We start from the raw sequence: 21,985 nt of genomic DNA on the forward strand, positions 1-21,985 counted from the left end.
TCGTATTCCTTAAACTCACACAATGTTATATGTCAATCATATTTTAATAAAGCTAGAAAAAAGTGAAAATAAAATACATAAAATTTTTAAATTGCCTCAAAAAGCCTCTAGGCTCCTTAGGTTCAAGAACTGTTTTATCTTAGTATCTTCACCTGTCTTAACACATAATTCTAACATGCAACAAATTTTAATTCCATTCTAACAACACATCAAGCACTGGGAATACTCAAGTGAATTTTTGAAGTATCTAGAGCCATCATTACTACTATGGTACAGCAGCCCCCTTATCCATAGGGAGTATGTTACAAGACTTCCAGCGGATGTCTGAAACTGCAGACAACACTGGCTCCTCTGTCTAGCATGTTTCTTCCTATACACACATCCCTATGATAAAGTTTAATTTATAAATTAGGCATGGTAATATATTAACAGCAATAACTAATAATAAAACAGAACAATTATAATAATGTACTGTAATAAAAGTTACATGAATGTGGTCGCTCTCTCTCTCTCAAAATATCTTATTGTATTGTACTCGCTCTTCTTCCTGTGATGAAGTGAGATGATAAAATGCCTATGCGATGAGATAAAGTGAGGCGAATGACGCAGGTAATGTGACATGGCAACAGGCTACTATTGACCTTCTGACCCTATGTCAAAAGAATTATTTGCTACTGGACCATGGTTGACCAAGGGTAACTAAAACCACGGGAAGCAAAACCACAGATAAGGCAGAACTATTGTAAACTAAGTTTAAGACATTAAAATATATATATAATATACCATGTACTCCAACTATGTACATCATATTGATTTAAATTCTGTAACACAGACAAGAAGTTTAGGGCATAGTTTCTATTCTCAACAAGTTTATAGTTCAGCTGCAGAGAAAGATAAACAAAAGCATAAAAAGGTAAATAATTTAAGAGTTTATTATACACAAAAGAATAAAGCAAAGCTTACCACAGGGTATTATGTGATGACTATTTTGTTAGGACACAATGGAGAAAATAGGTTCTGTAGTAAAAAAAAAAAAAAAAAGGAAGATTATAGATTATATTTATACAAGCAGTTCCTGTAATGCACAATTCTCATTGCCTTTGTTATGGTAATGTTCATTGTGAATTCCTAAGAGTTTCATAATTTCCAATGCTTTCCCAACTTGTTTGGAAAAGGAACACTCGTTTCATGAGATTTCATTGCTTCTGTGTAAAACAAACAAACAAACAAACAAACAAACAAACAAAACCTGTCTTCTGTGGAAAACCTCTTAAAGAACTAGTGGGTTGTTATTAAACATGTAACATGCATGCTGCAACCTCCATATAAAGGCCAACCTCATGGACCACATTGCTCACGGCTGCCTTCCCCGAGAGTTGGGACATGGTCTCACAAATTCTGAACAAAGTGCTCCAGCTAGTCACTCTCAAATGATTAAGTACATATGCTGAAACATTTTTTGCCATCCCTAGATTTAGTCATAGCAATTGAAGGAAGAAGAAATTGCTATAATCTGGGATAAACCAGCTTCTAGGAGGAGATAAATATTGAACTGAACTTTCAAACATACCTCAGGAATTTCTTCATTAATCCTAAAACTTTATTTCTTTTTTTTTTAATTAGATGAACTTATTTGCTTACTCAGTCTTTCCTTTTAGCATTCTGGAGAAAGGAAGGTTAAGGGACAAAAATGGAAATAGACACACTGCCAACTATAATTAGGCTGGAAAGAGTTACTAAATATAGCCATTCATACATCGAGGAACTCGTGAGCCCTACTGAATAAGCACCACTGGTCTGCCCCGACTTTCTTGAGGCAGGCCTCCCAGCATCTGGGTACTAGTAGGAGGATATTAATGGTTACATCTCAAATTTCTCTGCCTCTTTTTCTCACCTGAATAGAAATCGGCCCCATGACACCTCAGCCCCTACATCCCTGCCCAACTCTCTCTAGAGGCTCTAGGAGAGTATCTCCAAGGTTCTCACAATCTTCTCGTGGTTTTCAGGCTGTGGCCCAAACTGTTAGTCCCACCGTGACAGGGGAAGTCAGCGAGAGTGCTGATGCCCATGTCAATAATGCCATTTCCTGGTGCTCCTCAAACTTCAGACACTCAAGATGCCTACATGGCATGACCTCCCCATAATTCTTTCTCAGCTGAAGTCCCTCTTGTTGCAAGAAGTAGGAAAAATGTCCTCCTCTCAACTATCTGTCAACAGTTGTCACTTTAGAACCAAGGCGCAGTTGTCTCTCTGCTTTGTGCCCATGTTTTCCCAAGTCACTGATAAAAATATTCCCTTTAGCGACTGTTTGGAGCACCTTGTTGGGAAACAATTCTCTATGGGTCTCTGATATTTCTGCACATCTTGTGAGCACATAGACTGGCTGCCTTTGTTCTGGATTATGTCTTTAAGTATGTTTGCATAGCCAAAAGCCTTGTCCTTAAGGCTGCTGGCAGAGTGTCTGCCTCTGGAGTGAGGGGCAGATTTGCTTACTGTCCTCTGGAACAAAAGTCAGGCAGGCTTTCTGCCTGTTACACTTTCTTGTGAAAGATTTAGATTCTCCACACTTGAGACTCTTCTCCTGTGACGTGCCCCACTGGGTGTGCAGACCTCAACTAGCCTTATTTCCATCACCCTGTGGGAACAAGAAAACACGCTAGCTACTATGTCAGGAGTCGTAAAGTCCTTTATCTCTGACGTGGGAGCCTCATGTGTTCTGTCAGCATCCATGACACTGTGCCAGCCTAACTTGTCAGCGTGCGAGCAGAATAAAATCTTACCCGACGCAGCTGTTGCCACACCTCTCACTCCAGGATTCAGACGCAAGGCCTTGGGTAAGAGCTGCTATGTAAGACAGACAGTGGGGTGCAGGGCAACTCTCAGATCTCCCGCCAAGAAAGGATCTCTATTTTGGGGGCTCCTGGGTGGCTCAGTCGTTAAGCGTCTGCCTTTGGCTCAGGGTGTGATCCCAGGGTCCTGGGATCGAGCCCCATATCGGGCTCCTCTGCTGGGAGCCTGCTTCTTCGTCTCCCACTCCCCCTGCTTTTGTTCCCCCTCTCACTGGCTGTCTCTCTCTTTGTCAAATAAATAAATAAAATCTTAAAAAAAAAAAAATGTAGAAGGAATCTCTATTTCACCTGCAAGGAGTGGAGTTCGCTGACATTCTCCAGCTGTAACTTGCTCTAGAGGGCCTCAGCTTTCAAGATTTCACCTCATGCTCTTTCTGGGCAAAAGTCAGAGTCCAGTGGGGGTACTAGGACCCGGACATTTCTGCTCAGTTAGGGGACTCAGTCTCAGGAACACTCTTTGTTCCAGAGCTCCCCGTTGGGTTTGCCAAGACTCTGTCAGATCAGTAGGTTTTCCATGCTTGATGCAATTCCTCTTGTTTTGATCTTTCACAGATGTTTCCCCAAGAAATTATACTCCCAACTCCATCTCAGTGTCAGCTTCCCAGCAAACCCAACTGATATGCCTGTGTCTGGTCACAGACACTGAAACGAAACATTCCTCTTCCTGCAAGTATGCTTTGTGTGGGGACGCAAATTATGCTCTGAGACTGAGTTTGTCTTTGCCAACAATTTATTTAACACAGGTTTGCTGTGGGAATTTCACAAGACAATAGCATCTAGGATAATGCCTCTTAAGAAAATAATACAGAAATAACATGCTCCACACCCGTGATAGATTAATCCCTCCATTGTTCCAGGCAAGGGAAGATGAAAGGGAAAAAAGTCCACATTTAGTTGAGATGCACCTTTATGCAAGTTGGTGAGAGAGAAGGGGGAGAGTATTTAGCTGANAGCAAAATGTCGCCTTGTCCCAACAGAACAATCCCTGATAGCCCTCATGAAGTCTCAGTATTTACAGTCAAAATGTCTCTTTGCCGTAGTTATTTCTTCATATGTTTTTTATCAGCGAGCCCCCCGTGGGGCCCCTCAGCAGCTGCGCTACTGACTTCTGAGAACAGAAGCGACGGCATCCTCACACAATACACTTCATTCTTATATCAAAACAACTTTTTTTCCTTTTGTCTTTGTCATAAACAAGTAGATTAAAATGAACTTCACTTAAGTCATAAACAAGTGGATTTGAAATCATGTCAAACCAATACACAACAAAGAACACCCCATATGAATTAACTCATGTATTTTAACACCTCATATGTGTGCCCAGGTTCACACCACACGCCTGGACATGTGAAGTTCCAGCTTAGTCTCAAGCCGGCACTTTCACTGAATCAAAAATGTTCAATAGAGCCTTGTGCTCTTAAAATGGTTATGTTAGGATATATTAGGTTCATGAAGTGCTCATTTAAGTTCAAGGATTAACATGTATGATAGATGGGGCGCCTGAGTGGCTCAGTCGTTTAGCGGCTGCCTTCAGCTCCAGGCATGATCCCAGGGTCCTGCGATCCAGCCCCGCATCGGGCTCCCCTCCTCTGTGGGGAGTCTGCTTCTCCCTCTCTCTCTGCCCCTAGCCCCCCTCATGTACTCTTTCTCTCAAATAAAGAAAGAAAATCTTTAAAAAAAAATATGTGGGGCCCCTGGGTGGCTCAGTCGTTAGGCATCTGCCTTTGGCACAGGGCGTGATCCCAGCGTTCTGGGATCGAGCCCCACGTCAGGCTCATCCTCTGGGAGCCTGCTTCTTCCTCTCCCACTCCCCCTGCTTGTGTTCCCTCTCTCACTGGCTGTCTCTCTGTCAAATATATAAATAAAAATCTTTTAAAAAAATCATATTAAAAAAATGTATGATAGATACATTTATGTAAGACTAGAAAGTTGGTCTTAAATTTAGGTATTTATAGTGAATTAATATTTGATGTATTTCAATAAATCTAAGATGTCATTAATTGTAAGCATGTTATTATTTTAAGTATCATTAAAAAAAGAAAAGCATCACCAATGAATCTATAACACCATGCTATGATGCCATCTATTGTAAGGCAAATTCCAATTTTGATGACATTAAAATGTGAAAAAAATGTGCATCTTTGACCCAATCAAATGTAGTGACCTTGGAATTCCTGGTCTCAGATTATTTGTGTGTGTGTTTTTTTTTTAAAGATTTTATTTATTTATTTGACAGAGAGAGACAGCCAGCCAGAGAGGGAAAACAGGCAGGGGGAGTGGGAGAGGAAGAAGCAGGCTCATAGCGGAAGAGCCTGATGTGGGGCTCGATCCCATAACGCCAGGATCTCGCCCTGAGCCAAAGGCAGACGCTTAACCACTGTGCCACCCAGGAGCCCCTATTTGTGTGTTTCTAATACCTGAAGGAAGAGTCTTCAACTTCTGAAATATTTTATATGACATATGATCATTCTTAATTAAAGAGGTAAATATTTAATTTAAATGATTAATAACCAAATAATGGATAACAATCAAGTGATTTCTTTAAAAGTGTCAAGCTTAATAAGCATATAAAAGTAGGTTTACATTATGAATGTGGTATATAATAGAATATCGAACATTTAATACAACAGGGGGCATTTTTTTAAATTCAGAAATTTGAAAGTTAATTAAATCCTCCTTCTGACTCCTAAGGTATACTTTTCTAATATTGGAATAGGAGTGGAATTAAGATATCAGTGAGTTTGCTCCCTTCATTTTCCTGAAGATTACCAGGAAGCCCAGGAAGCAAGGTGAGTTTCCTTATGGAAATAGTTTAACAAGTAGAGCCCTCTGCTGATGGGCTCCCCATCACCTTACCCTGGCACACTCCGGATGGTCAGACTTGCATTGGACAAGCCCTCCTAAGGCCACTCAAAGAGAAAGGGTCTCCCTCCCTCAGCACGAAGACAAGGTTGTCTCTTTACTGCCATAAATATTGGAGAAGCAAACAAGTCCAGTAGGCCCAGATCTTAAAACATGAGAAAGAATTCCTTCCTCCTACTTTTTTTTTTTTTAATTATGACCCTACTAGGAGACTACTGTGATCTCACCAGTTGAGGGGGGCGGGGATGAGATATGACTGTTCCAGACGGTGAATCTGTGGATTTACATCATGCAGCAGCCTTCACTCTTCCACAGCACATCCCCAGCAAGAGCCAAGGCCGACAGAGTCATGTAAAGCAGGAGACAGAACAACAGTCAGAGTATGAACTTCACCTCCCACCCTCTACTCCCCAAACCTATGGTCCATGAGCACTTACAGAAAGGAAATTTGGCCATTCCGCAGGAACGGCAAATAAACTAAAAGAAGTCTGGTGGAGTTTGTTTCACCTTCTGGACAGATAGGAAAGAAAATTTTGAGGCTGTCTCGAAACATTTCTCCCTCTCTCCTTTTGTTCCTCAAATTCAGTCTAGACTCGTCTGGCAGCATGAGCCACCCTCCAGCTGTCCCACCCTCTCCCCTCTGTCCTGGGGTCAGTTGATTTTGCAGAAGGAAAAGATGCCACCAAGAAACCAAGCTAGCAGCAGACTTCTGGCTTTCCCTCTTTCTTAAAGCGATATTGACAATTTTATTTATTTATTTAAAAAAATTTTTTAAACAGCATGGAGTTCAACATGGGGCTTGAACTCATGACCCTGAGATCAAGACCTGAGCTAGGATTAAGAGTCAGACGCTTAACTGACTGAGCCACCCAGGAACCCCAACATCAACAATTTTAAAAAGAAATTTCATTTCAAAGAAACATCAAGAAGTAGATCTTACAGGATCAAAATGGCATAGGTTAAATTAAAAGTGAAAAGAAAAATTTAGAGAATAGATAGGGAAAAGATGAGGTCATCAGTAACGGACTTTTTTTTTTTTCCTTTTTTTTAAATTGCTGTATCTTGAACAGCAAAATGCTGGGTTACTGAGTTTACAGATTCATCAAGAATATCCTTTTTATGACACAGCACCAAGCACACCACAGATGATTATTAAACATTTATCGAATGCTTAATTTCATCCCCTCAACAACTCTGTGAAGTACTCCCATTCTTCTATTATAGATAAGGAAACAGGGGCATAGAAAATTTTAAGAAACTGTTTGCGACACCTATACCTGGCAATTTCGGGTTACTCTTCACAATGCTCTATTAAAAAATCAGGTCAGAGGGCACCTGGGTGGCTCAGTCGGTTGACCATCAGACTCTTGGTTTCGGCTTACGTCATAATCTCATGGGTTGTGGGATCAAGCCCTGCCTCGGGCTCCAGGCTCAGCAAGGGGTCTGCTTGAAGATTCTCTCCTTCTGCCCCTCCTCTGACTCATGTGCACTCTCTCTCTCTCAAATAAATAAATAAAATTTTTTTAAAATCAGGTCAGTATGGTTTGTCTCATGTTTGCAATGAAAAGGATGAAACAAAAAAGATGTCCAATTATATCTAAATTACAAACTCTGTACCTAAAATCAAAATTTCAAATTCATAGACTTCTCATCAAATGCAGTCTGCTCTAAATAGGCTTTACCCTAGGCTTCTCCAAAACAGTAAGCTCAGTAATGTCATCCAAATCTGTAATGACTAAAAATGAGCCTACTTTGTTGGGTGTATGAGAAGGTGAACAAATGATGCTGTTTTTCCTCTCCCAGTTTCCACAGTTGATAGAGGCAGAGGAACACAGCAAATCAAAGATACAAATACTACCCTTATGATGGATGTGGCATAAATGTGTGGCAACCACAGTCTTCCTAATACCCAGTATCAGAATTAGCGTGATTCTCCCTGCTTCAGCCCCACCCCACTTGCGGACATAGGTGGGGAGGGGGCTACGGGGGAGCAGAGTCAGCCCTTGTTGGGCTCATGGCACAGAAACAGAATGAAGAGCTCTCAGCAAGCAGGCAAACCCCAGAGACAAAGGAAAAGAGGAAGGAGATGAGTAAAGGCTCCTCTGAGGGGACAGAGGGAGGACAAGAATAACATGCTGGTTATTTGATGATTGCCCCTCCTGGTGGAAACATGAAGTCTGAGAACACACACACACACACACACACACACACACGTAGATACATGCTCTGTGACTGGACTGTGATACGGTCCATTCTTTTGATTTTGAACATGGTGGGATTCAGACACTTCACTCTATGATCATTTTATTCATAACAATCAGCAGGGAAAGCAAAGTGAAATGACAGAGTCCTGCTGTGGGTAAAGTCCACGTTTTAAGAGGGGAACACTTGTCACTTGCATTAGACGGATAAAAAAGACAAATATATGTATAGCTATGTAAACGATATAGACAGAAAAAAGAAAGTGCTCACCAGTTTTGCGGGATTTAATTAAATAATAGCTACTGGGTAAATTACAACTGCGAACAAAGGAAAGCCACAGCTGACTCACGCCACTGTGGCAATGACGCTGCAGGTAGGCAGCCCACGCGTTCAGGTAGGAAGAGGAGGGAGAAGGCCAGGAAAGAGGTGGGGATGGGGCCGAAGCCGGTTCAGTGTTTGACGATAACAGCTCCTTTTAAATTGGTACTCAAACAACAGAGGGGAAAGTCCAAGTTTAAAATGACTCAGTTGTCCCACAAAGGCTTTCCTTCTCTCTTCCCACTGTGGGAAATTAGGTGCGGTGCTCAGGGGACAACTGCAAACTGGACGAGGCACAATGAACCCCGGGGCGTTTCCTCCTTTGCTGTGGGGGAGGTGGGTGGAGGGGCCCAATTCTCTCGTTTGGAATCGCCCCTCCCAGGGTCTAGTCGTCGGCCTATCAGAATCTCATAACAAAATACTGGTAGATCTCTTCTGTTGTTTCTTAGTTCCTCAGCAATCAAACTAAGTATTTAATTTTGCAGCTTTGGCCTCCCAATAGCTCATAAAACCCTTGCCTTGCTCCTCACTCATCACTAGAGATACCTGGACTGGCAGCCAGCATTCCCCTCACTTCGGGTCAAAGACACAGGGAGAACTCCAGCCCTGGATTGATGCCATTGCTCTTGGCTCAAACTCCTCGCTTGAAATGAGACACAAAGCGCTATATCTATAGCTATATAGATATGTTTGTAGTTCTAGAAAGCCTATAGCTAGCTAGCTAGACAGACACTCTCTATACTATACATATACACTATATATATGTAAATACATTGAAGAACAATGAAGAACAGTGAAGAACAAAACACGTAGGGCCCCTGATGTCATGGTGCGTCTAGCCTAAAGGACCTCCTTACTTTCCTCCATCCAGATCTCACTCATTCTATTTTAGGAGAGAGCGAGAGAGCACATGTGCGAGTGGGGGTGGGGAGGAGGGGGAGAGGGAGAGAGTCTTAAGCAGACTCCACACTGAGCGCAGAGCCTGTGGCAGGGCTCCATACCACGACGCTGAGGTTGCGACCTGAGCCAAAATCAACAGTCACTCCCTTAACCAACTGAGTCACCCAGGTGCCCTGACCTCGCTCATTCTTAAAAGTCCTCACTGGAACCATCCCCAAGCCACTGCATTCCATGGACCTCTCCCTCCTTTGGTTCCAAATAATCAACTGCTTTTAATCCGCATTCTCCCTATTCCAAGTTCTTGAGCCAAACCACCTAAAGACCCCAGGCCTCCTAGAAGCAAAACATCCATAAACAAATACTGGAACCTGAATTATCCTTCTTCTCATACTGTCAGGAATTTAAACCTGGTATAATTAACATATCATTTATAGTGTCCATAAGTGCCTTTGGGGGCAGGGAGAGAAGAGAGATCTAAGAATCGCCTAAAATTATATGCAAAATTGTATGTGTGTGCTGCTTCTGGAAGAAGCATGCAAAGCTTTCATAGAATTCTCAAAGGGATACTGAAGCCAAAAAAGTTAAGCGCCTCTGTTTTGCTAGTTTTTAAGTAATTACGTCACTTTTTCAATCATTGCAATGAGCCTGGGCATCCATTCTACTTCAGCTTGAGTTTCTAATAACAAAAAACGTCATTTCCAGAAATACATTTTTTTTCTTTTTAAGTGCTATTAAAAAAAACTTAAATGTAGGGGCGCCTGGGTGGCACAGCGGTTAAGCGTCTGCCTTCAGCTCAGGGCGTGATCCCGGCGTTATGGGATCGAGCCCCACATCAGGCTCTTCCACTATGAGCCTGCTTCTTCCTCTCCCACTCCCCCTGCTTGTGTTCCCTCTCTCGCTGGCTGTCTCTATCTCTGTCAAATAAATAAAAAATCTTAAAAAAAAAAAAACTTAAATGTAAAGTCCAATGGAGATTATGATAAAGATTTTTACCTATTTTAATGTGTAAATTGCCCAAGGGGTTAAGCCAGCTTGCTATCATTTTACACTAGATGGTGAAGAAGAAAACTTGCGCACCTAAATAGAATGAGTGGTTATGAATTCTCACAGGTCACAATGAGAATCATAATCATTAGCCTAAAAATGAAGCTGAAAATTATTGAAACGTGTCTAATAGAACTGCCTTGTCACTCTCCATTTCTGTCATTTGGACATTAACCTTACACAAAGACCACCAGGAAAAGACTTGAAATTTCCAGAAAAAGATGGAACCCCAAAAAAGGCAAATTCTCAATCTTACCACTAACCATTCCTAAAATACATTTTATACTCTAGTTGGCTTTGGTGTAACAGAAACGGCTGCAGTAGCTATACACATGGCGGGGGGTGGGGCTCAATAAATATTTAAAACAATGAATGAATACCTGTCCTCTTTGATCACAGCTGTAAAAACCTAGATAGAGAAGGAAGGGGGGGAAAAAGCCCTTCAGTTTTATGATTGCCTTTTGGGCATTTTCTATTTTGTGTGTAATCAGAATGTGTAGGGAGAAATAATATTATTTGGAAAGTTAAATAAGATCTTTGTAATCCAAACCCTTCCAGGAGAAAGGATGCGTAGAGCTTTAAAGAGAGAAGGGAAGTGATTCTAAAATCAAACTTCTGAAGAAAAACCTCTGCAGAAACTGTGTGCAATAATAACAATAGTTTACAATTCTTAGAAGGTGTTAAATACATTAAGAACTAAGATGGAACAAACATTGCCATGTTAACCCTTATGGCAATCCTTCAATATCAGCACATGACTACTACGGTTCTCCTTGCACAGATGAAATAGGATGGGAGGGAACATGCTGGGATGGACAGAGAGCCGACTAATAACAGAAGGAGAAGTAGAGCCAAGGGATAAACACACATTTACTTCACATAGATATTGGTGCAAATTCCCTCAGAAACATAAAATGTCATAAAAATAGATGTCTTGCAAGGTGAGAACTATTAAGGAAAGCCAGTGCAATTTTTCACATTACAATCTTGGAAACTTTAAACTAAGAAAGAAGACAGCTCCTTAGATTTTGTAGTCCAAAGTCCTATAAAACATCATTACAATTGAAAACCCAAGCACTAAAACAGTTTTTCTTCCAATTAAGCCTACACTAACATATTAACATGCCCATATATGACAATGCAGCCAACTGCCCAGCATTCATAATTAGAAATGGGAAAACTAACGTTCTTCAATTTTTGCACTTAACGACTTCTGGATTTGTTTCCATTTTAAATCCTCATTTCCTGGGTGATCACTAGGTAATCCGTATCTTTTAATTTGCAGCGCTCCCTAAATGAAGTACAGGGCATTTCAGGAACATGACAGTGGGTTAATCCTGAGCTGCTCCCACCACTCCATGGTTTCCAAAAAGATCTGCTAACTGATATAAGTTCAATGAAACAGAGGTGTTTATTTTTTTTTTTTTAAGATTTTACTTATTTGACAGAGATAGAGGCAGCCAGTGAGAGAGGGACCACAGGCAGGGGGAGTGGGAGAGGAAGAAGCAGGCTCATAGGGGAAGAGCTTGATGTGGGGCTCGATCCCATAACACCGGGATCACGCCCTGAGCCAAAGGCAGAGGCTTAACCACTGTGCCACCCAGGCACCCTGAAACAGAGGTGTTTAAATAGACTCAACCACTGAATTTATTCAGCAACTCCATTAAAGAAAGGAGGTGAATGGTTAAGCAAAAACACTTCTCTTTCACTTTCTCTTCCTTTTTCCTGGCCATTTATTTTTATGGCTACATCAATTGTGCACATCAGGACTTATAAAGCACTGCAAAAAGAGTGTCGGTCATAAGCTAAAGGGAGCAGAGCTTTATACGTAATATCAGAGAAGCAAAACCAAGAGGTGAAGTTGAGAATTAACAGAAACCGAGCAACCTTATATAATATATTATCAGGGAGAGCCAAGCATCACAGAAAGAACTGGAGGAAGATGACAGGGAGGAGAGATAACATAAAATACTAATGTGCCCCCAGGGTTCTGGAACTAAATGGTGAAGGGTATATCTAGATAAGCTAGAGAGAGCTCATTGTAAATTTGGAGTTCAGAGTGTAAGACGACATGAATATAGAAATAAGTGCCCCAGTACCCAAATCGATGACAAACGCATTTGTAGGCATTCCCACAGGGGCTTGGAGAATACTCTGATTACCTGCGGTTCCCCAGAGGCCTGAAAGAAATCATATGTAGTACCGGGGGGGGGTGGTGGTGAGGGTCCCTTAATCACCTAGAGCATCAGTGACGTTAACATCTGTCCTGTTACCATCATTACAGGGCTCTCTCTCTTCTCTATGCCATAGCTGTTTCCAGGTTCATAATTGTCTCCATCTACCTGATCTCAATTTACCTCTCCTGCTATTTAACTGCTTCAGGTCTTTGGGGAAGCAATTATGAAATTCCTATCTCCAAATTGCTAAATGATCCCTCAGGGACTGAGAAAAGTTATCATAGATTCTCTTTATGAGACAAACAATGTGTTCTGCAGCCCCTGATAGAAACAGGCTCAGGAAAGACCCAACATACCTTGACAGTCATCCACAAGTATATTCATTCACTCACTGAATAAAGATCGACTGAGCACCAACCGTATGTTAGGCTTTGTGACACTGGGGATACAGAGTTGGAAGGTAAGTCTCTCCTCTCAAGGAGCTCACAGTCTGGAGGAGAGAGAGGCACACACCAACATTAACAATACAATACATCAATCACTGCTAGGTGGGGACCCAGAACATGTCGGGAGGGGGGGGTCGAGGTGGACAGGGGGCACTGGTGAGACGACAGGGAGAACCAGAACAGGCAGGACAAGGAAAGTATTACCTGGATGGCCCCTAAAGGATGAGTAGAAGTTTGGGTGATAAATAGATGGAGGCCATTGTAGAAAGAAACCATACAATTTTAGTTGTAGTGAAAAAGTAAATTATTATTACCAAATATTATGTAAAAGAAAATTATCATTCCATCATTTCTTCAAAGGTATTCATCTTATTTTTTGGGCTTCTACTTTCATATGTTTAAAGTATCATCGTGCACATTTACTGACACCGCAGAGTGGAAGTAGCCCTCTCACTGCAGGGGCCGTATCGATGTCACTGGACTCCATGACTTCCTTCAGCGGACAGCATGGCATCACTGCCTCAAGATTTTGCCTGCCTTATAAACATTACATCTTTGCTTTCCTCTCCACCCTTGCCTTGCTTCAGTGCAACAGCTCTGGGGTCAATTTCATTCTCTTCTAGTCCTCATGGCTAGAAAAGAAAGAAAAGTAGGACCAAAAGATGACTTCACTTTTGGGTCCTTCATAACTACTTGTGTAACACCATATTTGAACTCTGTGATGAACACCTTCTTATCCCCTGGGGTCAGCCACCCTGATCAAATTCAAAAAGACTTCCTGTGGATGCCTGGGTGGCTTAGTTGGTTAAGTGTCTGCCTTTGGCTTGGGTCATGATTCCAGGGTCCTGGGATTGAGTCCCGCATCAGGCTCCTGCTCACGGAGGAGCCTGCTTCTCCCTCTGCCTGCCACTCCCCCTGCTTGTTCTCTCTCTCTCTCTCTCATACACACACACACACAAAATAAATAAAATCTTCAAAACAAAAACAAAAACCCTCCTAGTTTCTGTTCCCTCAATCTGTCATCTCCCTGGGCACACGACCTGTGATATGCAGGTGGGAGAGCTCAGATTCTTGTAAGCCTGGCCCTCAAATTTTGTGGGGAAAATAAAAGACCTTCAATAATTTTTTTTTTATGATCACAATCCCTAAGGATACATGAGCAATAGTACCTGACTGCAGGCGTTACATAAAGGTTACAAATCATGTTCAATTGCTAGCAAGATAGCTAAAATTGTACCCCATTCTCTCCTACTCAAGAAAGCATATTAAAAAGGACATCAATTAAAGTAATTTTATAGATAATCTTGACTCTACCATAATTAATTTATAGTTTGCTTATTCAAAAACACCAGTATTTTATTTTATTTTTATTTAGTGATTCATCACTTTCATATAACACCCAGTGCTCATTGTAACAAGTGCCCTCCTTAATACCCATCACCCATTTAGCCCATTTCCCACCCACACCCTCCATCAACTCTGTTTGTTCTCTATCACTAAGATTCTCTTTTGGTTTGTTTCCCCCCTCTCTCTTTTTTTCCTTTCCATATGTTCATCTGTTTTGTTTCTTAAATTCCACATATGAGTGAAATCTTTTGGTATTTGTCTTTCTCTGACTGACTTACTTTGCTCAGCATAATGCACTCCAGCTCCATCCATGTCATTGCAAATGACAAGATTTTGTTCTTTTTGATGGTTGAGTAGTATTCCATTATATATATACCACCTCTTCTTTATCCATTCATCAGTCCATGGACATTTGGGCTATTTCCATAGTTTGGCTATTGTTAATAATGCTGCTATAAACATTGGGGTGCAGGTGTCCTTTCAAATCTGTATTTTTGTGTTCTTTGGTAAATACCTAGTAGTCCAATTGCTGGATTGTAGGGTAGTTCTATTTTTACCATTTTGAGGAACCTCCATACTGTTTTCCAGAGTGCCTGCATCAGTTTGCATTTCTATCAACAGTGCAAAAGGGTTTCCCTTTCTCCGCATCCTCACCAACATCTGTTGTTTCCTGTGTTGTTAATTTTAGCCATTCTGATGGGTGTGAGGTGGTATCTCATTGTGGCTTTGATTTGTATTTCCCTGATGCCAGTGATGTTGAGCATCTTTTCATGTGCTTATTAGCCATATGTATGTCTTCTTTGGAAATATGTCTATTCATGTTTTCTGTACATTTCTTAACTGGATTATTTAAAAACACCAGCATTTTAAATATTAATAATATGTATTATTAAAGTCAACTCTCCAATAGTTTATTCAATGCCAGTCTGCCTGATACCATAGCTCGTTGTACTACCCGTACTAGGAGACAGAATGCTGGTTTGTCTGGCTTTGTTTGCTACATTCTGCTGTCCTTCTAATCCAAATGCTTTATCTGCATGGTATGTTGAATGGTGGGCAGAATGTGCTTTATGCCTTGGTCATACAGATGGTGGAGTGGCTCTCGGTTGAATGAGTAAATGAAAGGTAGAGTAAGGGATTGAGAGAGCATACGGAGCTAAAGCTTAGAACTCTTAACCCACTTCTTGCTATCATTTGGAAGAAGAGTGAGAAGGAGGTGGCCCAAGAGGAGGAGGAAAAGGGTTTACAAATATTGAGCACTTTAATCCTCAAAACCACCCTATGAAATAGGTGCTGTTATTATCCCATATTACATGCTTGTAAAATGCTGGTAACTTGACTAAGAGTACAGGGCTAGCAAAAAGGAAGGCCTTGACATCGAGCCTTTCTGGCCCCAAATACCATTCCTATAAAATCCTGTCTCCTGGAATCAGCTCATCTCCCATTTTCATTCCTTTTTTTTTTTTTAATATTTATTTATTTATTCCAGAGGGAGAGAGAGAGAAAGAGAGTGTGCACACACACATGCATGAGTGGCAGGAGGGGCAGAGGGCAAGAATCCTCAAGCAGAGTCCCTGCTGAGCAGGAACCCCATGCAGGGCTCAATCGCACAACCCATGAGATCATGACCTAAGGCAAAACCAAGAGTCAGATCCTCAACCCACTGAGCCACCCAGGCGCTTCTCATTCACTTTTTTTTTTTTTTAAGATTTTATTTATTTATTCGACAGAGATAGAGACAGCCAGTGAGAGGGAACACAAGTAGGGGAAGGTGGGAGAGGAAGAAGCAGGCTCACAACGGAAGAGCCTGATGTGGGGCTCGATCCCATAACGCCAGGATCACGCCCTGAGCGTGAAGGCAGATGCTTAACCGCTCTGCCACCCAGGCGCCCCCTCATTCACTTTTTGACTGCTCTCACAACTTCACCCAAATCAATAGGTTTATGTCTTCCCCACTACAGCTTTCTACTGTTTAACAAGCCCTCAGTAGGCTGAGGCTTCTTTCACTAACATTAATAAGTAAAGGGGCACCTAGATGGCTCAGCTGGTTAAACGGCCAACGCTTGATTTCAGCTCAGGTCATCATCTCAGGGTCATGGGATTGAGCCCAACATCTTGCTCCAGGCTCAGTGCAGAGTCTGCTTGAGATTCTCTCTCCCCCTCTCCCTCTGCCCCTTCTCTGGCTTGAGCTCACACACACACTCTCTCTCTCTAAAATTAAAAAAAAATAATAAAAAGTAAGTAAGTAGAAACCCAAATAGGATTATGTTTGTGTCAAATCTACTAATTTGTTTTATAAAAATAATCAGTATACATGAATATTTTTAGTTGAAAATTGTATTCTATTGTTCTTTATTATAGTTCGTATATTATTACTACAATAGGTCAAGAAAAACTTGTAAATGTTGGGGTGCCCGGGTGGCTCAGCTATTGGGCAACTGCCTTCAGCTCAGGTCATGATCCCAGGGTCCTGGGATGGAGACCTGCATCAGGCTCCCTTCTCGGGCGGGAAGCCCGCTTCTCCCTCTCGCACTCCCCTTGCTTGTGTTCCCTCTCTTGCTGTCTCTCTCTGTCAAATAGATACATAAAATCTTAAAAAAAAAATACTTGCAAATGTTAATTTTTACTTACTTAAATTAGAGATAGCTCAATTTCTAAAGTCTTTACAAATTTCTGTTTCAAGTAGGTTTGCTAAATAAAATAACCAACTAAACCTTTGGTGTTTTCATACTGCTAAGCAAATAAATATTTAATCAAAATATCTTCTGTAACTATATAATATGATTTCTCTAAAAAAGAAAATGTCTGAGACACCTGGGTGGCTCAGTCAGTTAAGTGTCCAACTCTTGACTTTGGCTCAGGTCATAATCTCACATTCTGAGATTGAACCCCGAGTTGGGCTCCACGCTGAGCAAGAAGCCTGCTTGAGATTCTCTCCCTCCCTCTTCTTTTGCCCCTCCCCCACTCTCTCCCTGTCTAAAAACAAACAAATGAACAAAAAGGAAATGTCCATCTCTTTCTGAGTTGGCAAATACATATTTTTATCATGATTATGTGGCAGTAGAGGTTCTGGACTCTAGAACCAGAATGTAAGGATTTAAAATTTGACTTTGCCCATTTTTTAGCAGAAAGGAAAACTATTTGATTTCTCTGAACTCCACTTCAGAGAACTTGAGTTAAATAAACTAATATTTAAAACAGTGCCTGAAATGCACCCAATGAGACTTAGCTGTTATTAACCCAAAGGGAGTATTTGCTACAAGCAATCCTTCTAAATTTAATTGGGAATTCTTGTAAAGTAGAAATACCTAATCTACAAATTTCCTCCAACTGTAATGAAATTTTAATACTAAATTTAACAATGAAGATGATAGAACAGTACACTCTGGAGATGTTTAATTAAACATTCTCTATTTCAATCTTGCAGCTTTCTTTTAACATTCTGAGACATTTTATTATTTTTTTTCCTTTCCAGTCTCAAATATTTTCATTGGCCTTTGAAAACTTCATAGGCACTAAGCACTGTGTCTGTAGTGCTTGATGGATAGAATGGCCTTGGCCAAGGTAAATAGGACAGCTTTGAATGCTACCTTTACTGGCTCCAAATACCATTTCTGTGATAGTCTGTTTCCAGGAGAACATTTTTCCTCAGCAAGAGTTTGGAAAGGTTTCTAGAAGTTTTGGTAAGGTTACTAAACAGGGATTCAAAGATAAGACAGCAAAGCAAAATCCCAGATATCACTGATGCGCCAAAATTCTTAAATTACTTTTGCCTAAATTCAGATTTATACCAAAATCTAGGTCAAAGCTGGTCTTGCAATTAACCATAAATAGGAGAAAGAGTGATTTAGTCCGGAGTTAGAACTGATACTGATCCAAGAAGGAATATCCCCTTTAGTAAAGTGGGTCTGTACCATAAGAGACATGATTATCATGTCATTTAATTCCAAAAACGTTTATTCCTATGTGACCAAATGTAATGAAGTTTTTATCTCAATATATAAAATAGACAAAATATTTACTATTTTAAAGGGTTTGGATTTCAACCACTGTTATTTAGAAAAATAATAGGCTGTCCTGTCCAATAAATAAATAAAATCTTTAAAAAAAAGAAGAAAAATCTATAAAGGGGCACCTGGGTGGCTCAGTCAGTTAAGCATCTGCCTTCAGCTCAGGTCATGATCCCAGGGTCCTGGGATAGAGTACCGCATTGCATTGGGCTCCCTGCTCACTGGGGAGTCTGCTTCTCCCACTCCCTCCGCCTCTCCCCCCTGCTCATGCTCTCTCTTTCTCTAGCTCTGCTCTCTCTCAAAAAAATAAAATCTTTTCTAAAAAATCTATAAAGAGAAACATAAGAGATGTATAATATCATTTAAAAATTCTAAGACAGTGGTTCTCAAACTATGGCATACAATGGACCATGAGGGCAAAAATATTTCAAAAATAATATTAAGGCTCCATTTGCCTTTTTCATTGTGTTGACATTTGCATTTTGCAAATTGCAATGCAAAAGCAGTGGTGTGTAAAACTGTCAGTACCTTAGCACAACCCAAAGCAGCAGTACTAAATTGTGTCAATATGACTGTATTTTTCACCTCCAGTCAATCAAAAAGAAAAGAAAAGAATACAAGAAAAAGTCAGTTGAACTCCAGAATGCCTTGATAAAGCAGTAAAAATGTTAATTTTATAAAATCTCAACCGTTCAGTACTTTTTTTAATATTACGTGTGATGTAGTGGGAAGTACACATAAAGCACTCTGCTGTTTATCAAAGGATAACAGTTGTCTCCCAGAAAGGTACTTATTTGAGTTACAAACTGAACTAGCTGCTTTTTTCATGGAACATCATTTTTGTTTGAAAGAAAAGTCATATTTGGGTATTTGGCATTTTTGCAAAAAAAAAAAAAAGGAAATGTAGGGAGCTTGTGACTCATGAAAAACAATCAACAAGTTTAATAAATTTCAAGGTTTCAAGCTAGTATTAGAATTTTGGAAAGTTTTATCTGCCACTATGAGCTTGGCCTCTTCCCAACACTCAAAGATTTTTCTGGTAAGATTGGTGGTAATATTAATGAATATGATATTTTGATATTATATAACAAAATGAGTTACCATTTGGAAGATCTGCATAATTCAGTGAATCATTATTTTCCAAATGACCAATGCATGTTATTACACATATACTTAAAATAGGAGATAGACCAATGAATTTTAATGTAACAGTATTGACCCAAGATTACACATGACAACTAACTTCTTTTTTTTTTAACTTTTTTTTTTTTAAGATTTTATTTATTTATCTGACAGAGAGAGAGTGAGAGCACAAGCCAGGAGACAGGGGTAGAGGGAGAAGCAGACTCCCCACTGAGCAGGGAGCCCAACACGGGGCTCGATCCCAGGATCCCAGGATCATGACCCGAGCCAAAGGCAGACACTCAACTGACTGAGCCACCCAGGCACCCCATGACAACTAACTTCTAAACAACTATCATTTGTCAAATTTTGGCAGAGTAGCAAAGAATAAAATCTTCAAATTCAAAAAGGATATTAAAGTACTTTCTCTTTTCCACTTACATATTTCTATGGGGCCATATTTTCTTCATATCCTTCAACCAAAACAACATATCACAACAGAAATAATGCAGGAGCAGATCTGAGAATCTAGTATTTTCTATTAATCCAGGTGTTTAAAACATTTGCAAATATGTAAATGCTTTTTTTCTTCTGGAAAATATAACTATTTTTCATAAAAATTTCATTTATTTTAAGATGTAATGAGCTTAACTGCTTTTTATTTTAATAAATTGATACCTTGACTTTCTTAGTTTTAATTTCTAATATGGAATATCAATTAACATAACTTACATTTTTAAAAAGGGTCTCTGTTCCTCAATTTTTATAAGTGAAAAATGTCCTGTGAGCAAAACTTTTGAGAGTTATTGCCCTGTGGTTAAATGTACTCTTTTTTTTTTTTTAAGTAGGCTCCATGGAGCCCAATGCAGGTCTTTAACTCACAAGCCTGAGATCAAGATCTGAGCTGAGATCAAGAGTCAGACACTTAACCAGCTGAGCCACTGAGGCACCCCTAGCTAAATGTATTTCAAGCCAGCAACCATTGTGACATCAGCACCAGGTCAATGATTACCATATAAAGGATTCCATGCACTTGACCATTATTTCACAGAGCTCTCCAGTTGGACTGCCCCAGAAGGAGCTAAACACCTAAGAGTGCCTACTATTGCCCTTGATGTTCTCCATAGGGCATTCTATGATGTTATCAGGAAAGACATCCAACAAATAGTAAGAAAAAGACCATTTTGTTCTGATACTGCTTCTTTCTTTGATTTTGGTCAGGTTTCCCATCACCCTACCTCTTGTTTTATTATAAAAGATGTACAAACTTCAAACCAAAAGGGTAAAAGCTGCTGCTGGGCAGATGTGGACTTCAAATCTCTCCAAGATCAGACAATCTCTTAAAAATGTCTACCATACATGTCAGAACCAGCACCCAGATTCAACCAGACATCCAACTATGACTTCCTATGATTGCGATAAAGATGTGATCACTACTGATGAAGAAATGAATCTCACAGCAATGCTCCAAGATATTAAAACTGCCCAAATTGAACTCCTCAGCCAAATGACTGACATTGTCAGTGTAGTATCCAAAATCCAGGAAAAGACTGATTTTTATCAGAAGCAGATGGAGGTATTGGAAACCAGAATGAATGTTAATGAAGACAAACAATGCATAATAACTAAAGATATCTTCTCTATGAAAGAAAACACTGATACTTTAAAGAAGAAGGTGACAGAACTGGAAAACCAGAATTCTTGCTCCAGCATACATTGTTTAGAAGTTCTGGAAGGCGAAAGGAGTAAAGAGATCATAGAACAACTCCAAAAATTCCTACAACCAGAAACTCTGAAGAACACATTGGCTTCTACAGACTATGGACTCTCTTCAGCAGAAGCAGAAAAAGTACCCAATTATCCTGAGGCCACTGATTATCCTGAGGACAAAACAAATTCTCCAAAAATTAAAACTCTGGAAAAAACTAACCATCAAAATGCATTAAGAAGCTTTAAAAAAGCAAAGTCAAATATTTATATTTACCCAGACATTAATACATGGATCAAGCTAACTTTTGTCCATGGAGGAAAGTGGAGATTTTTCCTCAGTGCTACTGAGTTAGAGGAATTCATCCAGTGGCTTCTTTCTAGGCCAACCATCCCTCCTGAGGAACCACAACTTGTAAGCCAGAGATACCGTCCATTCACTGGGCCTATTGCAAGTTTGACCACATTCTGTGTCTCTGTTTTCAACTACATTTACCGTCTTTTTGGTTTCTCAAAAGAGGAAGTAACTCAACTATAGAGTTATTTTCTGCTTGCTTGGACACAAAATAAATGTGAACTGGTTGTTCCGAGCATTGACACCTTTGTGGTAGTTGTGAATTCCTTGGTAGTTTGCTCGCTGTGGGCTCACTGTCTATGAAGTTTATATACATCTCAGGTAAGTTAAGATAGATCATCCCATTGGACAACCACAATGCATTTTTTGTCAGTGTTCCTGTTTTCTTAAAGGCAATTCATGAGGACTCACCCAGAGCCCATGTCATAGATAATTGGAAGGAAAGAATTAAGGGGTCAAGGGAATGAAGAACACATTTGGTAGTCCCCAGATCAGTTTCCTATGTCCTCTTGTCTTTTTTTTTTAAGATTTTTATTTATTTGTCAGGAGAGAGAGAGAGAGCATAAGCAGGGGGAGCAGCAGGCAGAAGCAAGGCAGACAGCTAACCGACTGACCCATCCAGGCATCCCCTATGTCCTCTTGTCTT

The 21,985-nt window shown here is 40.3% G+C and overlaps 1 protein-coding gene and 1 long non-coding RNA gene across 2 annotated transcripts in view; one reads left to right on the plus strand and one right to left on the minus strand.

Annotated features, from left to right (window-relative positions):
• CCDC54 (coiled-coil domain containing 54) overlaps nt 1-21,654 on the plus strand; it is a 117,016-nt gene extending 95,362 nt beyond the window's left edge. Inside the window, exon 2 of the mRNA XM_002923670.4 lies at nt 20,123-21,654. Coding sequence (XP_002923716.1) covers nt 20,536-21,522 — 987 coding nt within the window. The 5' untranslated portion in view covers nt 20,123-20,535 and the 3' untranslated portion in view covers nt 21,523-21,654. The remainder of the gene's footprint in view (nt 1-20,122) is intronic.
• On the minus strand, nt 964-12,828 carry LOC117801850. The gene is made up of 3 exons (XR_004624607.1): nt 12,709-12,828; nt 5,939-6,015; nt 964-1,017 (listed from the first exon to the last, which is right to left on the minus strand). It is a non-coding gene; the product is annotated as an uncharacterized LOC117801850 (long non-coding RNA).
• Nucleotides 21,655-21,985: the final 331 nt, after the last annotated feature.

This window comes from Ailuropoda melanoleuca, chromosome 1, assembly GCF_002007445.2.
Source record: "Ailuropoda melanoleuca isolate Jingjing chromosome 1, ASM200744v2, whole genome shotgun sequence".
Lineage (NCBI taxonomy): Eukaryota > Metazoa > Chordata > Mammalia > Carnivora > Ursidae > Ailuropoda > Ailuropoda melanoleuca.